This window comes from Rattus norvegicus, chromosome 10, assembly GCF_036323735.1.
Source record: "Rattus norvegicus strain BN/NHsdMcwi chromosome 10, GRCr8, whole genome shotgun sequence".
NCBI classification, from domain to species: Eukaryota; Metazoa; Chordata; class Mammalia; order Rodentia; family Muridae; genus Rattus; species Rattus norvegicus.
The window spans coordinates 41,840,895-41,866,463 of NC_086028.1; the positions used below are offsets into that span (position 1 = coordinate 41,840,895).

General features: G+C 44.8%; 2 protein-coding genes across 4 annotated transcripts in view; one reads left to right on the forward strand and one right to left on the reverse strand.

Moving 5' to 3' along the window:
- Gria1 (glutamate ionotropic receptor AMPA type subunit 1) overlaps positions 1 to 25,569 on the forward strand; it is a 319,566-nt gene that overhangs the window by 130,355 nt on the left and 163,642 nt on the right. The window lies entirely within an intron of this gene.
- Positions 1 to 25,569, reverse strand: part of LOC120095106 (uncharacterized) — a 79,430-nt gene that overhangs the window by 53,327 nt on the left and 534 nt on the right. The window contains exon 2 of one of the 2 annotated variants that reach the window (XR_005490233.2): positions 25,438 to 25,523. Coding sequence is in view for 1 of the 2 variants with exons in the window: in XM_063270029.1 (XP_063126099.1) it covers positions 24,107 to 25,036 (930 nt within the window). In the remaining variant the exon portion in view is untranslated. Of the gene's footprint in view, positions 1 to 1,104; positions 25,524 to 25,569 lie in introns of those variants that run through there. The other variant, XM_063270029.1, reaches the window with a different exon arrangement.

Consider the following 25,569-nt stretch of genomic DNA (forward strand, 5'->3'; position numbering starts at 1 on the left):
AATTCTGAAAAGTCTGCCACTGTCCCTAAAGGCTGCCATCACTAAAGACTTGCCCATGCAGAACCCACACTGTGTCTCTTTGTTTCTTATCTTATCTCCATATCGGTAGCAATCTCAAGATGCACCACAGCTGATCTCCAAGCCCAGATGTAGAATTGATAATTAAAGATGCCAGGTCCTCTCCCAAAGTCAGAGCCAGAAGCTGGCACATTTGAACTTAGCTCTGTGTATTAGTCAGTGTTCTCTAGAAAAACAGAAATGGCAGGATAAATATACAGTAAAGGGAGATACAGATACATTAGACTGGCTTATGCAATACAGTCTGGGTACAACATGAGCATCTCACACCAGAAAGGAAAGAACATATAATTTCTGACTCTACAAGGTTGGATATCTCAGCAGTACCAATCTTTTGATGAAAACCCAATGAAATTTCTAGAGAGCTGATGGTCTTCAGTTCACATTGTAAGCTCAAATCTGGTTCTGATATTTTCAAAAGAATTCAATAGCAGTGGAAGCAGCAGCAGCAGCAGCATGGGAGATGAACTAATTCACAAATGAGCCAAAACAATATATATATATATATATATATATATATATATATATATATATATATATATATATATATATATATTCTTCCATTTCCTTTATCTAGACTGCTACTGGAAGGTACTGCCCACATTTTGGGAGTCTTCCAACTTCAAGTAATCTGACCAAGAAAGTCCTGTGCAACAGTGTCCATCAGTTTGCCAGTAGTTAATTCCAGATCCGGTTAAGCCTGTGACCCAGAGCTATCAGAACCTGCCTGACTCTGGAAGCAGCTATGCCCAGTGCACTTTTGCCTTTCCTAGAGGTCACCAGCTGTGGGCACGGGGGCTGCATCACACAAGTTGTCAGCATTAGAGGACAAAGGCAGGAGCAGAAGGAGAAACACTGATGGCCAACCCTCATCTTTCCCCTAGCAACCCAAGATCCTCCCCTTCCTCACCTACCACTTTCTTGTGGTTTTTGTAGAGCCCGGATTTGATGACACTTCCTCCTGGAAGGTTTCCCAGACATTAGGCAGTTGGGTCCATCGCTCATTACTTTCTGTTCATTTCAGAATCTCTCTCTCTCTCTCTCTCTCTCTCTCTCTCTCTCTCTCTCTCTCTCACTCTGTGTGTGTGTGTGTGTGTGTGTGTGTGTGTGTGTGTGTGTGTGTGTGTGTGTGTGTGTGTTTCCTGCCTGGCATGGCGTCTCTCATTCTACATCCCGACCACTGTGCTTTCAACATGCTTGTCCTTGAGCTCTACCTGGAGAAGACTTTTATCTTCCCAAGGCAATTCACAGTACCTGGCTTCAATAAATGTTCGTGGAATATATGAGTTCAAGGTAAACAATGTGACCATCTGGATCCAGTAAGAGCAGAAGTCTCAGAAAGGAGGGGGTACTTGTTGAAACTTCAGAGAAAGGGTCCTTTAAAAGGCTGAACTTGGAGCCATGAAGTTAGTATACCGGTGCCTAGACCCTGGGCCTGGCTCTGGGTATCACTGACACCTCTGCCCTGCTGCTTTCTTATCTATGAAACTGATCCATGCTTATCTAAAGAAATATCTTGTGTAGACTTGGTCACGGTGATCTATCATTAGTCAGTTATCCTACGCTACTCTGACAGGAAATCTGGTTCAAGGCATCCATCACAATAAACAAATCAACAACAAGAACAAAACCTAAATAACTTGGAGTTGAATCTTTAGTTTGTGTTTATTCATTTATTCGGAGGACAGAAACCTAGAACGGGGCTGGAGATCGACCTCCTTGAGCCATCTCTCATTATCATATTGTGTAGGAAACCGGAACAAAGGCAAAAAATCTAGGCCAAGCTTCCTCTGGTCCCTCTGTCCAGACAGTGGGCTTTGTCTCTGAAATTCCACTTTTCCTTCATTATCATTTCTGTCTGTATAATTTAAGATGCTTTCACTAGAGTCACAGAGCCTTGCATTCCTCCCAAGCTGCCGTTTGGATGACATCTAGATCAAAGGTTAGCTCTGAGCAAAGAAGTCATTGGCAGTACATGCATGTGCCGTGCTGTTTGCAACGTATTCCTGTAAATTCCTTTCTGAGGAAGAAGTACAGTGAAGTCTTATCCTGTAGTACATAAAGTGGCCTGATCTACCTTTATCTGGTTCTTGGGGCACTGAAATGAGGGAGTGTTTAGGTAGCCAGCAGAATGCTCTGTCCTTTGGAAATAGTCAAGTCTGACCTCAGATCTGGCTGTCACTTGTCTTTTTAGAATCACTCTTAGGGACAGTTGGGAGAGCAAGACATTTCAGACAAGTTATTTATAATAAAGGTATGGGGACACAAAGAGGTCTCCTGCCCTTACAAGTAAATACAATAGATAATCCTTCAATCAGGAAACTCAATAAGTTGCTAAAAATCATACTATATTCCTACTTGCAAAAGCAAAATAAAAGAAAAAAAATTGTGTGATGCCTGTGTCCTGTACCCTAAACAATAAGGGGGCCATTTTGTTCTCAGGATGTGGAAGCGTCTGCCATTTTGTCCACTGACAGCATGGGCTTCTACAGAGGAGAGCAGCTGGTCAGCCATTCTGTTTAACTGAGTCTGCATCTGCTCCATTCAGATTCCAGCCATTGAGTCCAAGGCTGGGCAGCCTGTATATAGTCAGGGAGTGGCTAACTCCCATGACTGTGTTGAGATAGGGCAGATTCCTAATACATGTGCCCCTCATGGGCTATGTGCTTCTCATCTCCATAATGCTAACTACTTTCAATCTGTAAGACTGTGGAAGGGTCAGCTAAAGGATTCTCTGAGGGAAACTTTCCTGTCTGCTCGTGTAGCATATCATGACAGATTTCGATGCTTCTTTTCTTCCTATTACTTGAGCTTTCTATCCCTCCTACCTTTTCCTTTTTGAGGAAGCTCATGTTTCTATCACCTTAAGGCAGGTCGTACTTTTCCCTCCCAAACTCACATGCATACTGTGCTTCAGCCTCCCCAATCCCCGCTCAAACTGTGTTTTCAATTTGCAACGCTTACTTCCTATTATGATTATCAAGAGAGACTGAATGTGAGTGGAGGGGCAGGCATAACTGTCTGCAAAACAACACAGAATTGTTTAGTTCCGTATGTGTGTGTGCTGGTTAATCTTGACTGTCAACTTAATAGGATTTAAAATCACCATGGAATAACCTCTGGGCATGTTTGTGAGGGTGTTTCTAGATTAAGTTAATTGATGTGGAAAGAGCCACCCTAAATGTGGATGGCACTGTTCCACTGCCTGGGGTCCTTGTGCCGCCTAACAAGGAGAAAGCAAGCTGAGCACATGCATGCGTTTTCTGCTTTTGGGTCTCACAAGTGAAGTAACCAGATGCTTCACGTTTCCACTGCTGTGTCTTCTCCACCACGGTGATCTGCACCCTTGAACTGGGAACCATAATAAGCCCTTCCTTCCTTGAGTCTGTCAGGGGTTTGTCCCAGTAATGTATCTAGTAACGAATACCGCAGATTCCTAAGGGAGGATGCAGACAGTTTTAAATTTGTCATGATGGTCCTTAAAGGGTGGAAGTAAACAGGCTAGAAATGTCTATGGAGGGAAGGGTGTGGGCTTCATCTGATATTTAAAGTTACTAGTCATGGATGTTGTTTGCCTTATAGCCAACATATTACTCTATTTAATCAGCTGCTAAAACTTTAAAAAGGTAATGCAGAATAAGAATCACATGAGCTGTGCACCACTCGGGCAGAAGCGTGCTGACGGAAAGAAAAGTCCTGCAGATGTGAGCTGAGAGATTTACAAGGTTGAGTTGCTGAACCTGTTAACACAGATTTGAAAGCAGCAGGTGGGCAAAGACCAGAGGGAGGGCAGTGGCTGCTGGCACAGGGGAGGAACAGCAGCTGACTGGACTGGAGAGAGGGTCAGGCTGAGAGCACAGCTTTGTCCTTAGGAGACTTTCTGCGACCAAAACAAACACATCACCCCACTTCCCGAGGAGTCCACTGGGAGCCCTGATCTACTTCAGTGCCCATGCTGATGATGACCAACCAGTTATTCTGTGTCTACGATGGGCTATGATCCACTCCAGGAAACTAAGGAGAACAGAAAAAATGTGCAAAACAGGCTCTGCAGGTATTTATCACCTAGAGTAGGAGCACGTTCAGCCAAGGTGAAGTCACATGAATTTACCTCTTACCACAAAATCCAGGGCATGCACAGAAACTATTAGAAGGTTCCCCCTCCCCCCACCAAAATTAGTTAAAAATTCCTCAACTTCTTAGAAGAGAAATCCTTGAGCATCTTCTCAAAGTTCCCGTTTCTTCCCAATGCTAAAGAGAGAGGTATTTCAGGAAGCTGACCTCATAAAATCCACATGACGATTTGTCTGTCTGTGCAGCTTACACTGTACTCAGTTAAGACCTGGGGCCAGGGCAGGGCTTAAAAGCTAACAGGACTGTGATCTGAGATGTAGTTTGGCATAAATTGGTTTGCCCTCTTGCTGTGAACTTGCGGATTGAAGAGTTCATGCAGCCTGTGTGGTTTTCCCATGGAGCCACGGTACTTACGGGTCATTAGACAGAATGAGGCTTGAATTGTGAGACCCATCAGAAGCCTCTAAGCTCACCACTGTGCCTAATTTGTTTGAGCACTTCAGTAGTCTCATTATATGACATCATCCATTTAGAATAGAGACGTCTGATGGCCTCAGTCATTTCTGGAAGACGAGCTTATGTCACCCTCTCTGGAGCTAGACTTCCTTGAGAATGGAACTCCAAATGCTTCTGGATAGGGATCAGATGGGCTTTGTGTTGACTGACAGTTAAGACAGTTAGACAGACAGTGCCAACAGTCTTAGGACAAGGAAGAATTCCATATAGGGAAATGCCAGTGTTAATCATCAATTTGGAAGGATCTAGAATCATCTGTGAAATGGGCCTCTGGGAATGTGTGGAGGATTATATTGTTACAGCATTAATTGAGAAAGAAAGACTGCCCATTGTGGGTGGCACCATTCCCTGTGTGAGATTCTGGATGTTATAAATGGAGAAGTGGAGCTGAGCAGTTATATCTGTCCCTCATCCTCTGCTTCCTGACTATGGTATGATGAGCTGCCTCAAGCTTCTGCTGACTTCTTGACCATGATGGCTATACCTTGGACAATGAACCAGGATAAAACTCTTTCTACCTTAAGTTCCTTTTGTTAGAGATTTTAAATCACAGCAACAGGCATAGAACTAAGGCATCCACAGACTATAGAATATATAGATGAGAGTCAGGTACAATGGCAATCTCCTACATACAGCAGGACAGGAGTATCAGCATTGTGTTCCAAGAGGCAAAAGGAATGTAGAGCTTTATCTCCTGAACATTTTTAGAGGAAAAAAAAGATGAAAGGGATTGAGTCTAGAGTGGAAAATGCTACTGCATATGTGGCTCCCCTCTGGGCTTTTAAAACCTGAGGCATACCAGGGGATTGCTGAGAACATCAACTTCAGAGTGGAAGTCCAGATGCAGAATTGGTTCTGTGTCTGGTGTAGTCTCTGTTGTGGCCTGGGAACATCCCCTTCCTCCATGCCACACCCCCTCTATCCTAACACCCCTCCCCATCTCATTGCATCCCTAATAAGGAAACTTATACTATGTCTGTAAGGCAGAAGCCTCTCCTGGCATTCTGGGTCTCTATAGCAAATGGAAATAGGAACTTTGCTAGTGTATAATGCATAACAAAATACACAATGGAGTGACTGTTGAATTCTGGTTAATTTATGATCCAGAGATCTAAGTGTGTATATTTAATCTCTGGCCAATGGGAAGTGATACTAGACACTCGAGACATTTGCCCTGAGAGAGAGGAGGCCTTGTTTCCTGTCATACATGAACCTCAGCTGAGAGCATCAGCAGTCAGTGAATTCATGCTGGCTTGACCCACAGCATACATCTGTATCTGCTATGTTTTCTTTTCTAGAACTTCACTTTGAAGGAGTTCATATATCCAGGCTGCAGCTTTAAATGTCACTTGCTTTTCTGGTTGGTGATTTTAAACAGGGGAACTGAGTCCTAGTGGCTGAATAGTTTTCCATGCATTAAGTGGTATCAAGAAAACCTGACCATTTCCCTTGTTCTCTTCCATGAGGCCCCAGTTTGCCCAAAATCTTCCAGTACTTGGCTCTATTGCTCAAAATCATACACTAAAGTTCTTGATTAGCTTGACAAATCAGAAAATGCTGCCAAGTGTCTTCTGTGGTGAATGATTTTCTTCACAGAGCTAAAGGTTGGTAATGGGTAGTGCCACATACATACCCAGCCTGCTATGTCTGTGATGAACACCAGAGTCAAAGCAACTTGCAAAAGAAAAGGTTTGTTTCAGCTTATAACTCCCAGGTCACACCCCATCACTGAGAGAAGTTGGGGCAGGAACTCAAGATAGGCAGCTGGATGCAGAGACCATGAAAGGATGCTGCTCACTTTTTCCCCCTTGGTTTGCTCAACTTCCTTCCTTATACAACCCAGAACCACCTGCCCAGGGATAGCACTGTACACAATGAGCTGGTCCTTCCCACATCAATTATTATTCAAGAAAACTCCCCACGGACCTGTTCAGACTGAAAGAGGCAATGCCCCAAACTGAACCCCACCCCTTCCCCAGATGACTCTAGCTGTATCAATCTGACAAAAATTAATCAATGAAATGCACACAATATGGTGGTCCTGGACAACAAGGAGCCCTAATAAAAATTTCTCAAGACATATAAATTGTGTTACAGTCAGCTTTGTGTGTCCAGAGGTTTCCAGTCCTCAGTCCAAACAATCATAGATCAAAATCATTTAGAAAAAAAAGACACCTGCAACAAACATTCTTTCTTCTCCAGTTATTATGTCACACAATACACTGAGACCACCATGAGCACAGTATTTATATCAGGTAGGTGATCTAGAGGTGACTTACAAGTATGTGGGATGATCTGTCTGGGTTATGTGCAAACGCCATGCCATTTATATAAATAACTTGGGCGTCCATGGATTTGGGTACCTGTAGGGAGACTTAGAGACAATCAATGGATGCTAAGAAGCAACTAGGTGCATTGGCTTTTAGAAAAGACTCCCAAGTTTCCTTAAAGGAATATGTGCCCCGGAGTTCCATCAGGTACCTCACAGGTCATTATCTTTCTTTGAGATATGTCCACACCAAAGAACCCATAACCATCTGAAAATAAAATAGCTCAGAATAAGAAACGGGCTCAAAGTCAAAACTAACACTCATTCAACAGAGCATGTAGGACATCAGAGAGGGAGATCTGCATAGAATGGAGGGTGCTTCTAAGACCTGGGTTATTCTGCTATGGTCTTGCTGCTGGAGCTGGGTACCTATCCAGCCTCTATGGATTTGTCAAACGATGCTAATTCCTGTCTGCTTCTCCCAAAGCAGCTATTAAAAGAATCCAATGTGATAGCATTGATAAAAAAAATTCTAGAAAAAATGTGAAGTACCCTGCAGAAGTATAATATTAACTGTGAAATATTAAAGTCTCGAGTCATTTCTCTGGTTGTCAACTGAGAAAGAGGGGAAATCACAAGTTCTGTCAGCAGCATTCAGAAGCTCCTCTGCTTCTTCGATTTCTTTAGCAGGGTCCTGTAGCTGATGTTTTCTGTAAATTTCCTTGACTTTAATGAGAACTGACTACAGGCACACCATGCAGGATTGAGAGGGAAATCATGGCCAACCCAGGAGCTGCTTAAGAGAAGCGTTCTGCTCTCAAGACGTGGTGGCTACTCTCACATCTCTACTGCATTATTGGTAGCTCTCAATGAGTAGTCAAGGAGCAGCAGCCTCAACATCTCCTGGAAAGATGTCACAAAAGCAAATTCTCAAGGCTCACACATTATCAACTTAGAGGCTCTGGAGACAGGAACTGGCTAGCAAGCTGTGTTCTAACAAACCTCCCAGAATGCTATGTGTGTTTGTGAACATGCTCGAAGAAGCCACAGGACAGCCTCAGGAATCATTCCTCAGGTGTCTTTTACATTTATTTTCGAGACAAGGTCTCTCACTAATCTGGAATTCACCACCTAGGCAAGACTGAGTGGCCAGCAAGCTCCAGCATATGATCTACGTCTGTCTCCTCAGCTCTGGGATTTCTAGCACACACTACCACATCCAGTTTTGTTTTGTTTTTTGTTTGTTTGTTTTTTTAAGAAATGGACTCTGGACATGCACGGAACTCAGTTCTTCATGGCAGGTACTTCTGTGGCTGGGCTATCCCCTCAACTCTCCCACAGAAAATCCGAAATATGAGGTGAAGACCCTTACCAGAAGAGATCTCCTTGATTATGACTCTGACTGTACTTTTAAGAAAAATGCTTTATTTTTTTTATCATTTGTATATGTTTGTGTTTGGTTGGTGTGTGCACATGTGTGCAGGTGGTTGTGGAGGCCACAAGAGGACATCAGATCCCCTGAGTTGCAGGTGGTTGGAAGTTGTCTGGCATGAGTAGAGGACCCAAGTCCTCTACAGGAGTAGCACATGCTTTCAACTACTGATGATACCTCTCTGGCTACAAGTAGGGCTCTTCTTACAAAAGAACAGGCCTCACATTCCAAGACGACCTCGCACACATGTTGACAGCAGAACACGGACTTGTGGGTACGATCGTCAGCCAACATGGTAGACGTAATCCAAAACATGACGAAACAGGACTAAAGTTAAGCCTTTCTGCTTTATTATGATTCATTTTTCCATGTCTAATGCGTATGTGCACCTGTGTGCGGGTGCTTGTGAAAGCCGGATCATTTGGATCCTCAGGAGTTGAAGTTGCAGGCAAGTATGAGTTGTCCAGTATGGGTGCTCAGGGCAGAACTCTGATCACTGAAAGAGCAGCAGGAATTCAACTGCTGGACCGTCTCTCCAGACCCTCCAGTTAGGATTGTTAAGGTTGATAAAAACAGAGCATGGTCTGTCTCCAACAATACAGCTGTCTCAAGAGCGTATGGATACCTGTGTCACCTTCAGCTGCCAGAGAGTGCTAACAGGGCCAGGTTCAGCCACACATGCTCAAAACTTCCCACATAGCCAGCTCTTTCCTGAGCTCTGAAATTAAGGACCGTAATGATGAAAGCGAAATAAAAATAGTGTTTATCGAGCATTTAAACACTCTTTAAAGTGATTCTCCCATGCTAATGCCACCAGTTTCCTGCTTTTTCTTTGTAATTTAACCGGTTTACTATACTGTGTCTTTGCAGGGCTTTGGTAATAGAATTGTGGACACATCTCTTTTCTCAAAGAATTCCTACTCAGATCGGAAGGGGAGAAAAAAGCTTCCTCCTGCTTGAGACTGTGTTGCTTTCAGAGAATGAAATACCCGGAATACTCTCTCTGTGGAGGAAAAAGTCCCGAGATGTAGGCTTCTGAAGAAGTAGGGAATTAGTCGTTGTGGTTTGGGGAAACTGAGATTCAAGTTGCTTGCATTACTGTATTTCAGATCACACAGCTAGTCAGTGGGTGGGTTGAAATTAGAATTCGGGCTATTCCAGTTTCAAAGTCCTTGTTCTATAACCATCAAGTGGGGAGCAGAAAATAAGTTTCAACAATACTGTCAGTTAGGATAAATTGGCCATGGCTTCTAAAGATGCTGATGGCAAGGGTTCTGCGAACTTGACTGGATTTATCTGGAAAGAGTCCCACGGCAGTCAGTGATGTTAGGTCAGTCTCAGGTGCCAAAGGAGGGTAAAGGGGGACTAATATGGGGCATGGGCTGAGCTTACACAGCAGAATGCAGCCTCCAGGACTCACCCCAAAGAAGTTGAGAGCCACTGGTGAGTTTAGTCTCTGATTGCAAGGAGCCTAACTCCACAGCATCCGAGGAGAGCTGTCATGTGTGGTGGGAGGTAACAAGCGACAGTGTAGGATGACGCAGGCTCACAGAGTATTCAACAGGACAGGGAATAAGTTTTCCTTTAAAAGTTTAACAGTGGGAAATGACAATAAATAGCATTTGGCCCTATTAATTCATAAAACTTTATAATGCTCTGGCCAATTAGGATTTGCATTCTTACTCTGCCATCTCCAATAATGTAGAAGCTGTGCCTACGAGAGAAAGTGTCATTGTTTGGAAGTGGTAGGTAGTGCCCCAGTGCCTTTTCCTATCTGCATTGATAAAAAACTGGAGGAAAGTTAACTTATGGGAGAAAAGCTTATTTTTAGCTCACAGTTCTGGGTTTAGTCCTTGGTTTAGAGAAAGTCAAGGTAGCTGGAAGTGGAAGTAGTCAAAAACGGAAATAGAATGAATGCATATTTGCTGCGTTCAGCTCACTTTCCCCACTCTTATACAGTCCAGGAATCTCTGCCTAGGGAATAGTGCCACCCACAGTGGAAAGACCTCCCACTTCAATTAACATAATCCAAATAATCTCCTTCAGACATGCCACAAGCCAACATGATCTAGACCAATGTTCCTCAACCTTCCTAATTTTACAACCCTTTTAATACATATACTTCCTCATGCTGTGGTGACCCTAACCATAAAGTTATTTTTGTTGCTACTTCATAACTGTAATTTTGCTACTGTTATGCATCACAATGTAAATATATGTGTTTGCTGATAGTCTTGTGTGACCCCTGTGAAAGGGTCATGTAACACCCCCAAGGGTCATGAGTATGACCCGCAGGTTGAGAATCACTGACATTTCCTCTTTGAAACTCCTTACCCAGTGATTATAAAGTGTGTCAAGTTGACAATTAAAACTAGTCATCAGGGGTTGGGGATTTAGCTCAGTGGTAGAGCGCTTGCCTAGCAAGCGCAAGGCCCTGGGTTCGGTCCCCAGCTCAAAAAAAAAAAAAAAAACTAGTCATCACAGGTGAGACCCTTACGTATATGCATCTACTGTGCTCCTCTGCAGAGTAGCTGGGAAGCTAACCCTAGCCTGGATGAGAGAGAATGACTGCAGTAGGAGATGCCACATGGTGATTCCTGTCATACAGGTTTATTAGCTTGGTGTTAGATGTGCTCTTTGCGGGGTTGTCCAATATAAACCTTCTCATGGTGCATTGTGAAACCAGTAGACAGACTGCTGTTACAGTAATAGTAATCACTTAGAAACCAACAAGAAAACAGATTCCATCAAGTTAGACAGTGTCTGAAAACAACTTCTGGACAAATTTCCTTTGCCAAAAGTTGCTGTCTCTTCTCCTCCTCGCCTCCCTGTCACATCAATCTGTCCTAAGTGCCTGTCATCCTAGACAGTTGACATGACTGGTGCCTTGTTTTGTTTTCTTTACCTACTCATTTGGAGTTGAAAAGATTGACTCTTCCAAATGTGAGAGCTATCTGTCCCCCAGGAGGATTGTATGCCACATGGTCATATCACCCATGGTGATGTGACATGCCTAGGTCTCTGTTTTCAGTAAGTCCCTTTGTAAGTTAGAGTGACATTGTGATTGGCCCTCAGCAATTATATGGTGGCCATTTCTCCCCTCTTTTCTCCATTACCCATAAGCACTGGTGCTTCCCATTGCCCCTTAACAGCCTGCTACTTGCCTTCAGCTGTCAGCCTGACACATCCCAGAGTCAAATGAGATTGCTGCAATCAGATTGGCCTGTATTCATGTCTGTGAGACATTTTCTTAATAGCTAAGTGATGTAAGAGGGACCAGTCCACTGTAGGCGGTAACATCCCTAGGCAGGCAGGCCTGGATAAGGAGAGAAAGCAAAATGAGCAAGCCAGAAAGCAATGTTCCTTCATGGTTTCTGCTTTGGTTCCCACTAGATTCCTGCCCTGACTTCCTTCAGATATAGACTGACCCAGAAGTGCAAACCAAGTAAATTAACACTTTCCCAGGTTGCTTTTGGTCATGATGCTTATCACAGCAGTAGGAAAGCAAACCAGAGTAAGTGCAAATAAAAGAAGGGGAGGGGTGGCCACCTTGAGGCTCACTGACCTTACCTTAATTTGGAAAACAATATTTGACAGTTCTAAGGATGAGAACACTCTTCTCTAGTTATCTCCATTAACTGGCAGAAAAGCACCCACGATTCCTTCTTTCCTAAACACTACTCAGAGACTCACCAAGACAGAGAAGACAATAGGAGTGTGTAGAAGATTCTCTGACACGTAGGCACAGGCACTTCACTTTCACCCAGCCCTACCACCTTAAATCGTGACAAAGGGACCAGTAATAATGACTCGTGTGCACATCTTCTGAACAAAGACCCCATAGGAAGATGATGTACTAGAATCACTGCTTGAGGACTCTGGGTTAAGCTTGCATGATGCGTAGAAAGAGACAGAGAATTACTGGATGGTTCTATTCAATGCTTTTACACTGGGGTTTAGTAGCACCTCCTTTGTGGGACTCCTGATCCCTTCATGCAGAAGAGAAACCCCAAAGTCAGTTCAAAAGGGTGGCTATGTCATCTGGGCAGCTTATCTGCTTTCTTCATCCCTGCTAAGGAAATAGATCTGTCCCCTTGACCATGCTGATTTTTAAGCAAAACCAGCACTAAAGCATAGGCCTGTGCTGGTTTTCATCCCATCCTGCTCTTTTTGTTCTCTTATGTGGGACTGGTTTCATCTCTATTTTACAGAGTGAGATGCAGCTCCCCAAGGCTGTGGGCAAGTTCTATTGAGACCCGATACCCATTCCAACTTCAGCCATGAACACTATGCATGACTTTGAAGAAGGCTGTTTCCTTGTCCCAGCATTTGTGACTTTCAACAGTTTAGAATTGTTTGGCTTCTAAGGAGCCTTTCCAGCTCAGACATGCTGGGCCTCAGTGGGGAATGGAATTCTGGGTGGAACTACATAGCTTTGCAGCTGACTTGACTCCCTCTACAGCATCAAGCACCTAAAGGGGCTCTGCAGGCAATAGGCTTGTCCTAGAACTCTGCCCCCACAGCACTCGCTGTGACAGGAGTGTGGGCTGAAGAAAACAGTTTACAGACATTCCACTGCATGGCAGCACGTCTGTGTGCTCTCAGCAAAGTACAAATGATTACAGGGTCTGAAACAGATAGAAAGAGTGTTTATGAAAAGTCAGAATAAGACTTCACGGCATTTTAGATAAACCTTGAAAGAGAAAGAAGCGAGACAACACACAGTCAGGTTTCCATGGCAATAGTACTGAGTGTTAGCATGCCGGCTGCTCCACTGAGTGCTCTGTGCACGGTGCTTCATTTACTCCACTCAGTCTTTTGAGATTCAGCCCATGATTATTCCCACTCCTTATATAGAAACCGAGGCATAGACTGGCTGAGAAAAGACTTACACTCGTACCACAAGCAAAGCAGGTGCCAGGATTTAGATGCAAATGGTTTAGGGCCGGCTCCTGTACTCTCATGCACCGGCTCTCACAGAAGTGAGGCCACAGAACCTGAACTGAAGGAGGCTTGGCTCTGTGCAGTTCAGTGGAGAACAGGATGATGTGAGCCACAGTGTGCTGGCTCTCACATCTGCTCTCCCCATGTTGAGCATCTTTTCTGTAGCCTTTAAGGAAAGGACTAGGGTCTGAGACAGCCCCCAAATTTAATATGGACCATGTCAATTTTGGTTTCAGCAGAATTAACCTATGTAGAAGTCATGCTGGGAGCTGACTAGAAGCATCTTTATGTAAGGAAATAGACTCATCTCTAGAGAGTCTGTGTAGTGAGATATGTTATCAATGTCTGACAGCTATCAGATGGAGCTGGGCCTCATGGTGTGCCCTGTTTCCAAAGTGACTGGTGGGGAAGCTGAAGGGAGAGGGTAGCAGCTGGGGACACCATGGGAGACACGGGTGCTGAGGGCAAAATACATGGCCTGAGCTTCAGCACCGAGACTGTCACCTTGTGTCGCTGGTCCACAGTTTTATGTTAAAAAAAATAACTTTATAAATGTATGAGTACTTTCTGGAATACCTTTGATTCTGGCAACTTAAAAATGCACAAGCGATTGTTTGGAGCAGAAACGTAACTATACTCGCTGCTGGGAGCTACGTGTGATCCTGTGATTTTCTACTCACTACAGGGGTAAAATTTCTCAGCTTTGCTGATCTCTTTCTGAGCAGCCAGATGCTGTCCTCTGCAAAACAATGACAAAGACACAGGAGCTGCTGCAGCCACAGACACAGAAAATCCCTTAGCTGAGCAAGGGCCTGAGCTAAGAACTGGGTTTGACTCTCGGCGGCAGCGTTGTAAGAGAACCTGACTGTAATTCCCACACACAGAAGAGGAAGCCAAGGCTTCGGTTACTAATTAATTTGCCCAATGAATGAACCCAGTTTAGCCACCCTTCACCCTAGTGCTCAGAACCTCTCCAGGGTAGTGCCAGAGGCAGACACTCAGAGATGCATGAACTCAAAGCTTCCGTGTGGCTTTTCAGTCTCAGATGTCATCTTAGAAAATGACTGCATTGTTTATAGAGGTCAGAATTTTTTTTTTATCAGGCAAAAGAATCCTGGGATCTAATGTAAGAGCACGAGGTATGTGATATCACATTCCAAAGTGCACCCTAATCAGGCAAACAATAATATGCATGTCTCTATAGGAGTAGAGAGGACCATTTGGGAACAGTCGCTCATATGACTCTGCTTCTCCAGTCATCTGAGACCTGGCTATTGCACTCAGCAGCCCCTGACCTCTGTCCAGTTTGTTCAATGACCCTTACCATAGGAATTAAAAATAGCCCCCTAGCAGGTGTCACAGTCAGTAGTCAAACAGAAACTGCACTTACCAGCCTCCCTCAGAAGGTATCTTATTAAGGTCAGAGCCTGAGTCCTGGCAGCCATGACAAGATAGGCCCACCCCCACACCCCCAACCTCAATAGACAAATTAAAAAGACACAAAACAATGAAAGCAAAGCAAAGTGATTTAGTCAATGTGTCTGTGTTAGGGAGGGACACTAATAAAGAGATCCAGTGACTCCCACCCCCAAATCTATATCTGGGGTCCTGACATAAAGTTTGGGCTTACATGGAGAAGAGCTGCGCATAGCTAAGCAGTCCTATTTCAAAGTGTGGTCCCACACATCATCGATCTGTCATTGCCTGAACGCCAGGATCTCCCTCAAGATGGTCTGGTAGCTGGCAGAACTGTGCAAAATATCTTCCTGGAAACTTTCCCCCCTCGCTAGCACCAGGGTGTCAGCCTTTTCTTTCACCCAGCATGATTACTGGGGAAATTCCAATTCTTTGGAGCAGACTGATTCAATAGCCTGATTGCTTAAAGGAGGGCACAGACGTCTCTCTTTAGAATATTGTCCCTCCTGCCAGGACAGTGACATCTCTGCCCTCAGCACAATGAAGCCCCAAGCACTAAGAAAGATTTGAAGGCACATAGATGCCCTTAAGATAAGATGGGAGGCTCATGTAAAATGCTAAGTACCACGGGGGAACCTTAACAACCCACTTTGGGTGGAGAGGAACTACCAGGACACAATTAACTCACGCACAGGAGGAGGTACTAAGTGCTCTGACAGAGGGTCAGGCTAAGAGCTATGGGTGCCCAGAACAGGAAGAGCTGGTTCTGACTGGGGCTCTCAGAAGACGTGATGTATAAAGCAGGCTTTGAAGGAGTAAAGGGACAAGTTAGTGGTGAAACTCCTCCCGGAGGAGTGGTTTGCCGCCTTTGCAGTTGGGCTGGCGGTGAGCATGAGATTGAAGTTCACACCGGCCTGACTTGGATTCCCAGACCTGCCTTGTCTATAAAACACTCAGTGATTTTTTTTCTCTGCCTAAGAACATGATTCAGGGAGTGAAGTGTTTGCCTAGCAAGCATAAAGACCTGGGTTCAATCCTTAGAGCCTACGTACAAAGCCGATACAATATGGTAGTGTGTACTTATAATCCCAGTGCCGGGAGGTCAGAGACAGGGGGATTCCCCAGGCTTTTCAGTCAGCCAATACAACCTAACCAAGAAGCTCTAGACCAGTGAGAAATCCTGCCTTAAAAACAACGACAAGGTGACAGCTCTTGAGAGACAGCACTGGAGTTGGACTTCTGGCTTACAACACACACACACACACACACACACACACACACACACACTCCAAACCTTAGTCTTTTCATCTGCAAATGTAGATCCTACCTTCTGCTGGATTCTTAGGATTTCCATGGATGGTAAATACATTAACAATGTAATGCAGATGTTTAAGGAATGCACAATCAATAATTTGATTATATTGTCTATATTATTGCTCGTATCAATGCACTGAACATCATCTCAGGTTTTCAGGGTGACTTGTGAGGCTAACCAATCACTCTTGAGACCAGACAACTTACGAAATTAACTCAATGTTCTCCCAGACATGTTCTCTGTGTTTTCCCCCACCCCAGATCCTAGTGTGAGCATTGTTGCATCTCTTTGGTCATCTATGTAGTTTTTGTTCAAGGTTGGTTGCGACTTGGGGGAGGCTGTGTTTTTCCAATTTCTCCTTCATAGAGTAAGATCTGCCCTGGAAGGCATACTCTTTGGGGCATCTTCAACCCCAATAGCAAGCACATAAGCACCGTCAGCATAGTTAGTTAGCTTCCAGAGAAGAGCCCTTGTCCTGGCCACAGCCTGGCTTTCCTCTGTTGTTCCTGCCTACTGAGAACCATTTCAGATTCCTGGAACCCTAGGAAACCATGACCAAACAAGGACAGTGTTCAGCCAATAAGGACCTTCAAGGCCCGGAAACAAAAAGTACTTTCTCAAAACAAACACAGGTGGTGCTGTGCCGGACAAGCCTGAGTGTCCTGACACAGGTCAGGATGCTTCCACAGAGCTGGGTGCCCTGGTCTGCTTTTCCTGGCTTTGGCCTTTGCTCCACAGACTAAGAATACAATGAAAGCAAAACTCTTTTTCTTCTTGCAGTCTGCCCTGCACCCCCCCCCCTTTCCCCCCTGCTCTGAGTCAAACTGGAAACCACAGCCTTTCTGGAAGCCTACTCTACATGCATCTCCTGCTTCCAAGGGCACCCTTGGGATGTATCTCACAGCACTGAGAGACTCTCCGGGGGCCTTCACAGCTTGAGTCCCCAGTTTACAGCGAATAAAGCAGTACAGCTGGAGACACATTCAACTCTCTCCACAGTATGGGGGCTGAGGAGAAAGCAGGGAGTGTTGACTTTCAGGGTTTAGCTTCTGCTCCCCTGACACCACAGGTATCAATACATTTCACGTCACGTGGCAACTCTGGCTGGGTGTGCAGACTGGACAGCAGATTCTGAGGCTGCACGGGGGCTCTAATGGGAAGCCATGGCAGGAAGGAATAACGGGATGCATGATGATAAAGAATGGGAGGAGGGAGGGCAGAGAAGCAGCAGGATGGATAACAAGGTAGAGAGCCTCTGTATGGGTATACGTAGTCTACCTTTCTGCCTCAGACTTCTGAAAGTGTTTGTGACCCTTAAGAACCCCACCTCGGCAGTTGGCCCTGAGCCTTCCTCTTGAGAAGGAGCTGCTCTTCCATTTGTAGGCACAGGGAGTCCTGTTCTACAGCTCAGCACACTTCCCTTCCTCTTAATTGGTGATTTGAAAGCTGTCTCCCTCCTCCCACTAGAACATGGCTCTCAACAGCAGGGTTTACCTTTTCTGTATCGGACCACACATGACCCGAAATCAGTGAGCTAATTATTCAGAAAACGTTCGTGTCTTAGATTTGCTACAAGGCGATTTGCATGATGGTAAGGACTGTCAGCATGCAGGTTTGAAGGATAGCTGTTCTGTCTACTTGCCTGCCTGCTCTTCAGTCTCTTTTGTGAAACTACAACAAAAACAGTGTGGACCCCCTAGGCCTGCTACAAATTTTAAAAAGTAATGAATGCCAAATGTACTGCCTGTTACTCAGCATTAAAGGGTTTGTCACATGCCAATAACCAGGAAAATACAAATAATGACAATGGACACCACTGTGGACCACTGTGCATTCTGTTGCTGAATGGCATAGCGAGCCATGTGGTCCAGGGCCTCCAGGGGACCCTCATTTGCCTGAGGTCCTTAAAAGAAATATGTGGGGAAAGGGGCAAATATAAGTCCAATGCTTACTAGTGCATAGCTAAGGTTCCATTGTACACCCAGGGTTTCTGTGAGCTGGAGATCACATGCCGTGCCTTTCCCAGGGGCATCGCTTGAGCGCTTAGCTCACTATGAGTACTGACTGACTCAAAACACCGAAGAGAAAGCAGTTTCATCTAATGCCTAGAACAAGGCAAGTGTGAACTGACCACCTCAGCTCACCTGCACTCAGAGCAGCGCTAAGTCTGTGATTCCACAGCTCTAGTCTCCAGCTTTGTAACCAGACTTGCCTCTACTTTATACATCATGAGGGAGACTGAGGATAAGGTGTGTGTAGTGCTGGAGAAGAGTCACCTTAGAACAAGGGAGTAGCTTCTGTGGGAAGATAGACTAGTGGCCCTCCATGGTCAGAATCGTGAGGTACATGCGAAAGGGTCAATAATGTGTGGCCCTGTGTCTGTGTGGAACCCAGAAAGAAAAGAGCATGAAATATCTGAAATGCATGTAAGCATTCACAGAGCTGGGGTCTGGACATGCCTGGGCTTGCACCGTCTTCTTATAGACAAAGGAACATAGTTCTTTTCTTAAAGGAGGAAATGGTGCACACACTCAATCGTTTGCTTGTCATTTACTGTATTTCTCAATGCCAATGATTGGACTATATTGACGAGGAATGCTAAGAAGAGGGGGGGAAGCTCTGATGAGGTTGAGGGTGCAGCTCACAGGTAGAAAGCTAGTTTGTCTAGCACTTGGATGCCACCACATATTTTAGCCTAAAATGGGACACTTAATCAACAAGTCAACCGCTCTGGTTGATTGTGAGGGGGAATCTCTTTTCTGCTCCTATGAGTAACAGCCTCCTGCACTCCTTATACCCTGTTGTGTGACCTTTTCCTGGGACAGGTAAGTATCTATGCATCACCAAGGATAGATCAAAGAAATGATTCTACCCAGGTCTCACTTTAGTGAGTTAACGGATTTATCTAGGTTATGGGAGCATAGGTGAGGGGTTACTCCCCAGCACATTGTGATGGTTTTAACTTGGCATAGTCTGAGTTAAAGACTATGGAAAAGTCTCTCAAAGACTGTTTGCATAGGTCAGCTTGGCTTGTGGGTATGTCTTTTTGGTATTGTCTTGATTGCCTTAATTAATATGGGAGGATCCAGTCTGAAAGTGTGCTGCACCATTCTACTATATAAGAGAAGAGACATCTGGCTAAGCATTAAACAAACATGCATTCATTCCTATCGTTTCCGACTGTGGGTGTGATGTTACTAAATGTTTGAAGTTCTTGCTGCCTCTGCTATGATGGGCTATAACCAGGAAAGGAGATAAATAAACTCTTCTCCACTAAGTTACTTTTGTCAGAGTATTTTATTACAGCAACAGAAATGGGACTAGAATAAATATGGGTGATTGAAAGGCAGATGAGTCACAGGGAAAAAAAGCAAACTGACCATAGCATGGGTGGTGACTTGCAAAAGCTACATTCATGAAGCTCTCTGTACAACTTGTAGGCAGCTCCACTGAAGAGTCTCTGCTCCTTAGCCATTGCTTATGTAACATGGTGGTAGGGCCTTGTGAATCCTGTAACTTTATGAGTTTCCTGGGCCTCCTAAGTTTCCTTAGCTTCTTGGAACTAATGGGATTCACTTTATGCTCCCCAGGAAACCTTTCAATTCACAGTTGACTTCACTTTGTAAAATCTCCACTGATGTCCCAGGGAACTGAAAGCCCATGGCCTCTTCTCTCAGACTGCCATTTTGAATCATAAAGATGTGGGAGGTGTGGGGGGGGGCAATGATCTTCTGTCTTCTCATTGTCCTTGAGCAATGGAACTGAAACATATGAAACCCAATGAAATGGTAGTAAAATATATATACTTCATCGAAAAGTAATTCGAATACTTTTTTTGAATGGTTCTTAGATGAATCACCGAGAATGTTGTAACATTTGGTACATGTGAGACGGCTATTAAAGGTTGAAGAAAAGCATAAAATATATTCTGGGCTTACACTTATTTTGTAACTGTCTTCAGGCTCTCAGAACATCAAAAGAATCCTGAATACATGTGCACCTAGGCATTTCAAGTCGAATGAAGATCCCTGCCATGTATCACTTTCTGTGACTCTCTGGTCTAACCATCTTTCACAAATAATCTAATTGTTGTCCCCATTGCAGAGATAAAAGGGCTGCTACTTTAATTACGGCTTAGTAAAGAGCTGTGACAGGAAACAGCAGGGTGACCTACTTAGGGTAGTCCTTGAAGTAAAGAAAGAAGGCAGCCAAGAAAAAGTAGGGGAAGAGTCTAGGGCAGGGGAAGCTAGACTGAAGAAGGCCTCCAGCTGCCTAAGACTAGAACCACAAACGGTGGAATAAAAATAGTGAAGCTCTTCACGCCAGCATAAGAGCTTCGCTCAAAGCATAAGGAAGAAACCCTGAGGGCTTTCCGAGGAGCTGTTAGAAAGGAGTTACTTCTGCTTGAAGAGAAAGCTCAGGCTGCTGTGTGACTGCCATGGGTGGAAGGAGGGACTCAGGGTATGGTGGAACAGGGATGAAGTGATAAGGATAAAAGACCCGTGAAGTAACCCTGTGTGAGCAGAGACAGAACCTTGTGCTGTGGGAGCAGAGAGAATGGGAAATGGGAGCAGCGCTGGTTCCTGGATATCCAGGCTACCAAACAAGCAAGCCTTTTTGTGTAAATAACACAGTATTTACATACAACTGATTCACATCCTCCTCTTGAATACCAAACAGACACTATGCAAATCATTGTTATAATGTCCCATTTAGGAAACAATAAGGAGAAAGTCTGTACACATTTACTATGGGAGAAACGTACTTTAACCAGTTTCCATTCCACCTGGTAGTTGAACTCTTAGATACATAAGCATGATGGTGGAGGGCCATTGCACTACCTAAATTTATGATGTCTTTGGTTTCTTTTGCTTTGCTTTTGTATTTTTGAAACAAGTCCAGAGCAGCCTTGAACTCAAGATGCTCCTGCCTCTCCCTCCCAAGTGCTGAGGTTACTGGTACACTTCATCATGCCTGTATGCTAAACTGGAGACATCTATTTTTGGCTGTGTGTGTGTGTGTGTGTGTGTGTGTGTGTGTGTGTGTGTGTGTGTGTGTAGAAGCCAGTAGTAGTCAACAGGAGTTCTCCTCAATCCTGAATCTTTCTCTGAGAGATTCTCTCACTAAACCTAGAGCTCACTGATTGATCTAGTCTCCCTGACTGGAGTAGGGGAGTGCAGAGGGTGGAGTCCAGGCATTCTTTTGTCTCCACTTTCCACATTGTTGAATGAGAGACATGTAGCCCTTATACCTGTCCTTTTATGTGGGTTTGGGGGATCTGAATGCTTCCATATGAAACACTTTATTGACTGGAACATCTCCTTAGCCTCTAAATTTGTGATGTCTTCAAAAGAAATCTGAGGCTGGTGAGGTAGCTTAGCAATTAAATACACAGGCCTGACAAACTGAATAACATCCTCATATGCCACATAGAAGGAGAGATCCAATCCCCAAGAGTTGTCCTCTGACCTCCACATACATGTGCCTACCTACACACACACACACACACACACACACACACACACACACACACATTTGTGCTGTACTCTGAATGCTACAATATGACCTGCCAGGCAAGAGATGTCCACTGGTGCATTTGTGGCATAAAGATTATTGGGGTAACCAATTGTTGTGATTGGAAATTAGTTCTGCCCCACGAGAAAGAAATCATGTCCAATTAGTGCTGTTCTCATCCTTGGCCAGAGAAGCTTCTCTCTGCAACGGACAGCAGTCAATGCCAAGACTCAAAACAGGTCAAAGTGCTTATCTTATTTGCTGTGGTAAGACGCCAATACCAAAAGCAACTTAAAAGGTGTTTCTTTCACCCACAGTTCCATATAACAGTTCATAACTGGAAGCAATGGAGACAGGAACTCAAGAAGGGCAGAAACCTGGTGGCAGGAGCTGATGCAGAGGCCATGGAAGGGTGCTGCTTACTGACTTGCTCATTACGGCTTGCTCAACCTGTGCTCCTTATAGAATCCAGGACCAGCAACCCAGACCTGGTACCACCCACAAAGTGCTGGGCCCTCTCCATTAACCACTGGTTAAGATTTCTATAGCTGGATCTTAAGAAGGCATTTCTTCGAATGAGGTTCCCTCTTTTCAGATGATTAGCTTGTGTCAAGTTGACATGAGAGTAGCCAGGACAGTGCTGAGGAAAAGTGACTGTCAAGTGTTTAGCTCTAAAAGGACATCTATGTCTGTACTTACATCCTGTCAGGGCTCAGGACACATCATGAGAGAGCATGGAGTTAAGAAGGTAAAGGTTGGAGAGAGTGGAGGATGCTGGGAAAGGTTGTCTTGTCGACATGCCATGCCATTGTGCTCATGAACTCACACAGATCAAGTCAACATGATCAGTGAGCACTCCAACAGGCCACTCCAACTGAACTCAGCAGATCTTTTAAAGATGGAGAACACAGGAAGACAGGGGAAGGACTTGCTGGGGGTATGAGGAAATAGGGGTGGGTATGACTAGGATACCTTACATTACATTCATGAAATTATCAAAGCATAAATAGAAAATATTGTTAAAATCAGGTTAAAAAAATAAATTATATACATGTTTTGGGGGGGATAAGCTTTTAAGTTGGTCAAATTTTAAGCTAATTTTTGCAAGTCTTATGTGATTGCCTAGAGAGAATTCCTTACAAGGACCTAGGCAGCTGGCTATTTTCCTCTTGCTTAGTATTTACTGACTGTACAACTCAGAGCAAGCTGTAGAATTCCAGGAAGGTCATGTAGGGACGGGGTGACTCCCTCTTTTCCTAGCTACCCCATCTTTGGGTTGTACCATTTGAAGTAAACAATGGCTCCACAGTGCATGGCACTGGACGGTGAGTCGAGGTCTTAGTCTGACTCTGTGCATTGAGCCTCACTGCATGTAAAAGGTGCTGTCATCCTGGTGTCCCAGGTGAGCAAAATCAACACACATCCACCCATCAACATGTGTATGTCAAAGCCAGGGCTAAGCTCAGAGATAGTTTTTAAAAAAATGAATGGGAACCAAGCCTTTCCCCCTAAAAAAGTTCAGAGCCTTCCAAAGAGAAATGCTGAGAAAGTGCTTCAGAGTGGGAAGGGAGGAATGGCCTTTTCTGGAAGGTTTTCTACTGGAATCCGCCTCTAGGTGGGTTTCAAAGAATGTGCAGGTTTTCCATGTGTTGAAAGGAGATTCTGCAGAGCATTGCAGAAGTATGGTGACCTGGAAAGTAGTTCCCTGCCTGCCACAGTGTGGGCTGTTTAGAGAGAAGCTGAGGACTTGGGTTAAGCTACTTCTCTCTGGAGCTCTCTGGGGTTGTTACACAAAGCAGGACAGTGGACAGTTTCATTGACCAGCTCCTCACCTGTTCCATAGTATATATGCCTGTGTCTCCCTTCCCCTTCCTTTGCCTGCTATTTGCTTCAGAGTTCATTTGAACTGTACCTTTCCTCTGCACACACTCTCTCCAGGGAACTTCATTTTCACAGGGCCTAGGGAGAGGAAGCCCTAGGACAACAGCACACACTGCTATTCTTAGAATTTCTTCTGAAATCCCAGGTCCCTGCATTGCTTCTCAGGTGGAGCTATTTCCTGACAAGTTCTGAGAACCTTTGAAAAGCAATTCAAATGTTGGTACAAAAGACCTTAAACATGGAGTGCTGGGGAGCTGCTGGGCCCTGTTACAATATCAGCTGGTGGTGATTGTCCGGATCTGAGTTCCTTCCCAAGGCTGGGCACCCTATGCTCCCTGCTTTTATGCCTCAATTTACCCTTCCATAAACTTCTATGTGAGTGATGGGCAAGATACAGGGCATGAGAGCCACCTGAATCCCATACCACAAGTAATAAAACTAATTCCTAACAAAAGTAACCACTCCTGTAAGTAGGAGTAGGGTGTCTAAGAAACGTGTGGATGGGGTCTCACACACTTCAGGCTAGGCTTCAACTTGCCGTGGATCTAAGCATGACCTTGAATGCCTCATCATCTTCCCTCCACTCCTGGAGTACAGGGATCACAGGCATGTGTGGCCATTCCCTGTTTATGTGGTGCGGTGGACTGAACTCTGAGCATTGTGAATGCTATACAAGGACGTTGCCAAGTGTTCTGCAAAACCCCATAAGAAATTTGCAAAATTGTAATCTGGGCGGGGGGGGGGGAGAGAGCGAGAGAGAGACTGAGAGAGAGAGAGAGACTGAGAGAGAGAGAGACTGAGAGAGAGAGACAGAGAGAGAGAGAGACTGAGAGAGAGAGACTGAGAGAGACAGAGAGACAGAGAGAGACAGAGAGACAGAGAGAGACTGAGAGAGAGACTGAGAGAGAGAGAGACTGAGAGAGAGAGACAGAGAGAGAGAGAGACTGAGAGAGACAGAGAGACTGAGAGAGACAGAGAGAGAGAGACTGAGAGAGAGAGACTGAGAAAGACAGAGAGACTGAGAGAGACAGAGAGAGAGAGACTGAGAGAGAGACTGAGAGAGAGAGAGACTGAGAGAGACAGAGAGACAGAGAGACTGAGAGAGACAGAGAGAGACTGAGAGAGAGAGACTGAGAGAGAGAGAGACTGAGAGAGACAGAGAGACTGAGAGAGACAGAGAGAGAGAGACTGAGAGAGAGAGACTGAGAAAGACAGAGAGACTGAGAGAGACAGAGAGAGAGAGACTGAGAGAGAGACTGAGAGAGACAGAGAGAGACTGAGAGAGACAGAGAGAGAGAGACTGAGACAGAGAGAGAGACTGAGAGAGAGAGAGACTGAGAGAGACAGAGAGACTGAGAGAGACAGAGAGAGAGAGAGACTGAGAGAGGCAGAGAGACTGAGAGAGACAGAGAGAGAGAGAGAGAGAGAGAGAGAGAGAGAGAGAAAATGACCAGTGTGAAGCCCCAATGGAGGATGTGTATGCTGGAAGAAAGCCAGAGTGTGAAGTCCTCAATGCTTCACACCAAACCAGAGAGAAAATTCTAGGCATAGGAACGGTGACAGTCAGACTCCCCTCTGCAGAAAGGAAAGGGTTCATCCTTCTTTTGTGTACTTCTCATTCTGGTTGGTGTTCAGAGCCTTGGAAATCAACTGAGGTAGAGGTCTGGAGTGAATTTGGAGAGATACAGAAGGGATTTGGGTCTGATGATGTCATTTAGTTTTGAGGTTCAGGAAGTTTCTGTCTCCTGACTTCCTTTTGGTCCCTCCAGTCTTCTGAGCACACAGCTCTCTAAGGTGGTTTCTGCCATTAAGGGCACCTTCAGGCTGTCACTGTGGATGTCGGGAAACTTTGGCCCTGATTGACAGGTGCTGATCAAATTTGCAGGTGTGCACTGAGATGTGCACTTCCTGCTTGGCCAAGGAAGGTACATTTGCAAGTATGATTTTCACAGGGAGAGAATAGCAAATAAGAAACAAGTTTTTTTTTCTTCTACTCACTCAGGAAATGGGAATCAAGGCAGTCAAAGGGGAAGTCTGCTTCACTGAATGAATGATTAGTCTGGTACTGTTCATAGTGATGGTTCCTTAAGCAACCAGCAAGAGATGTTTAGTGATTGGGGTTGAGGGATA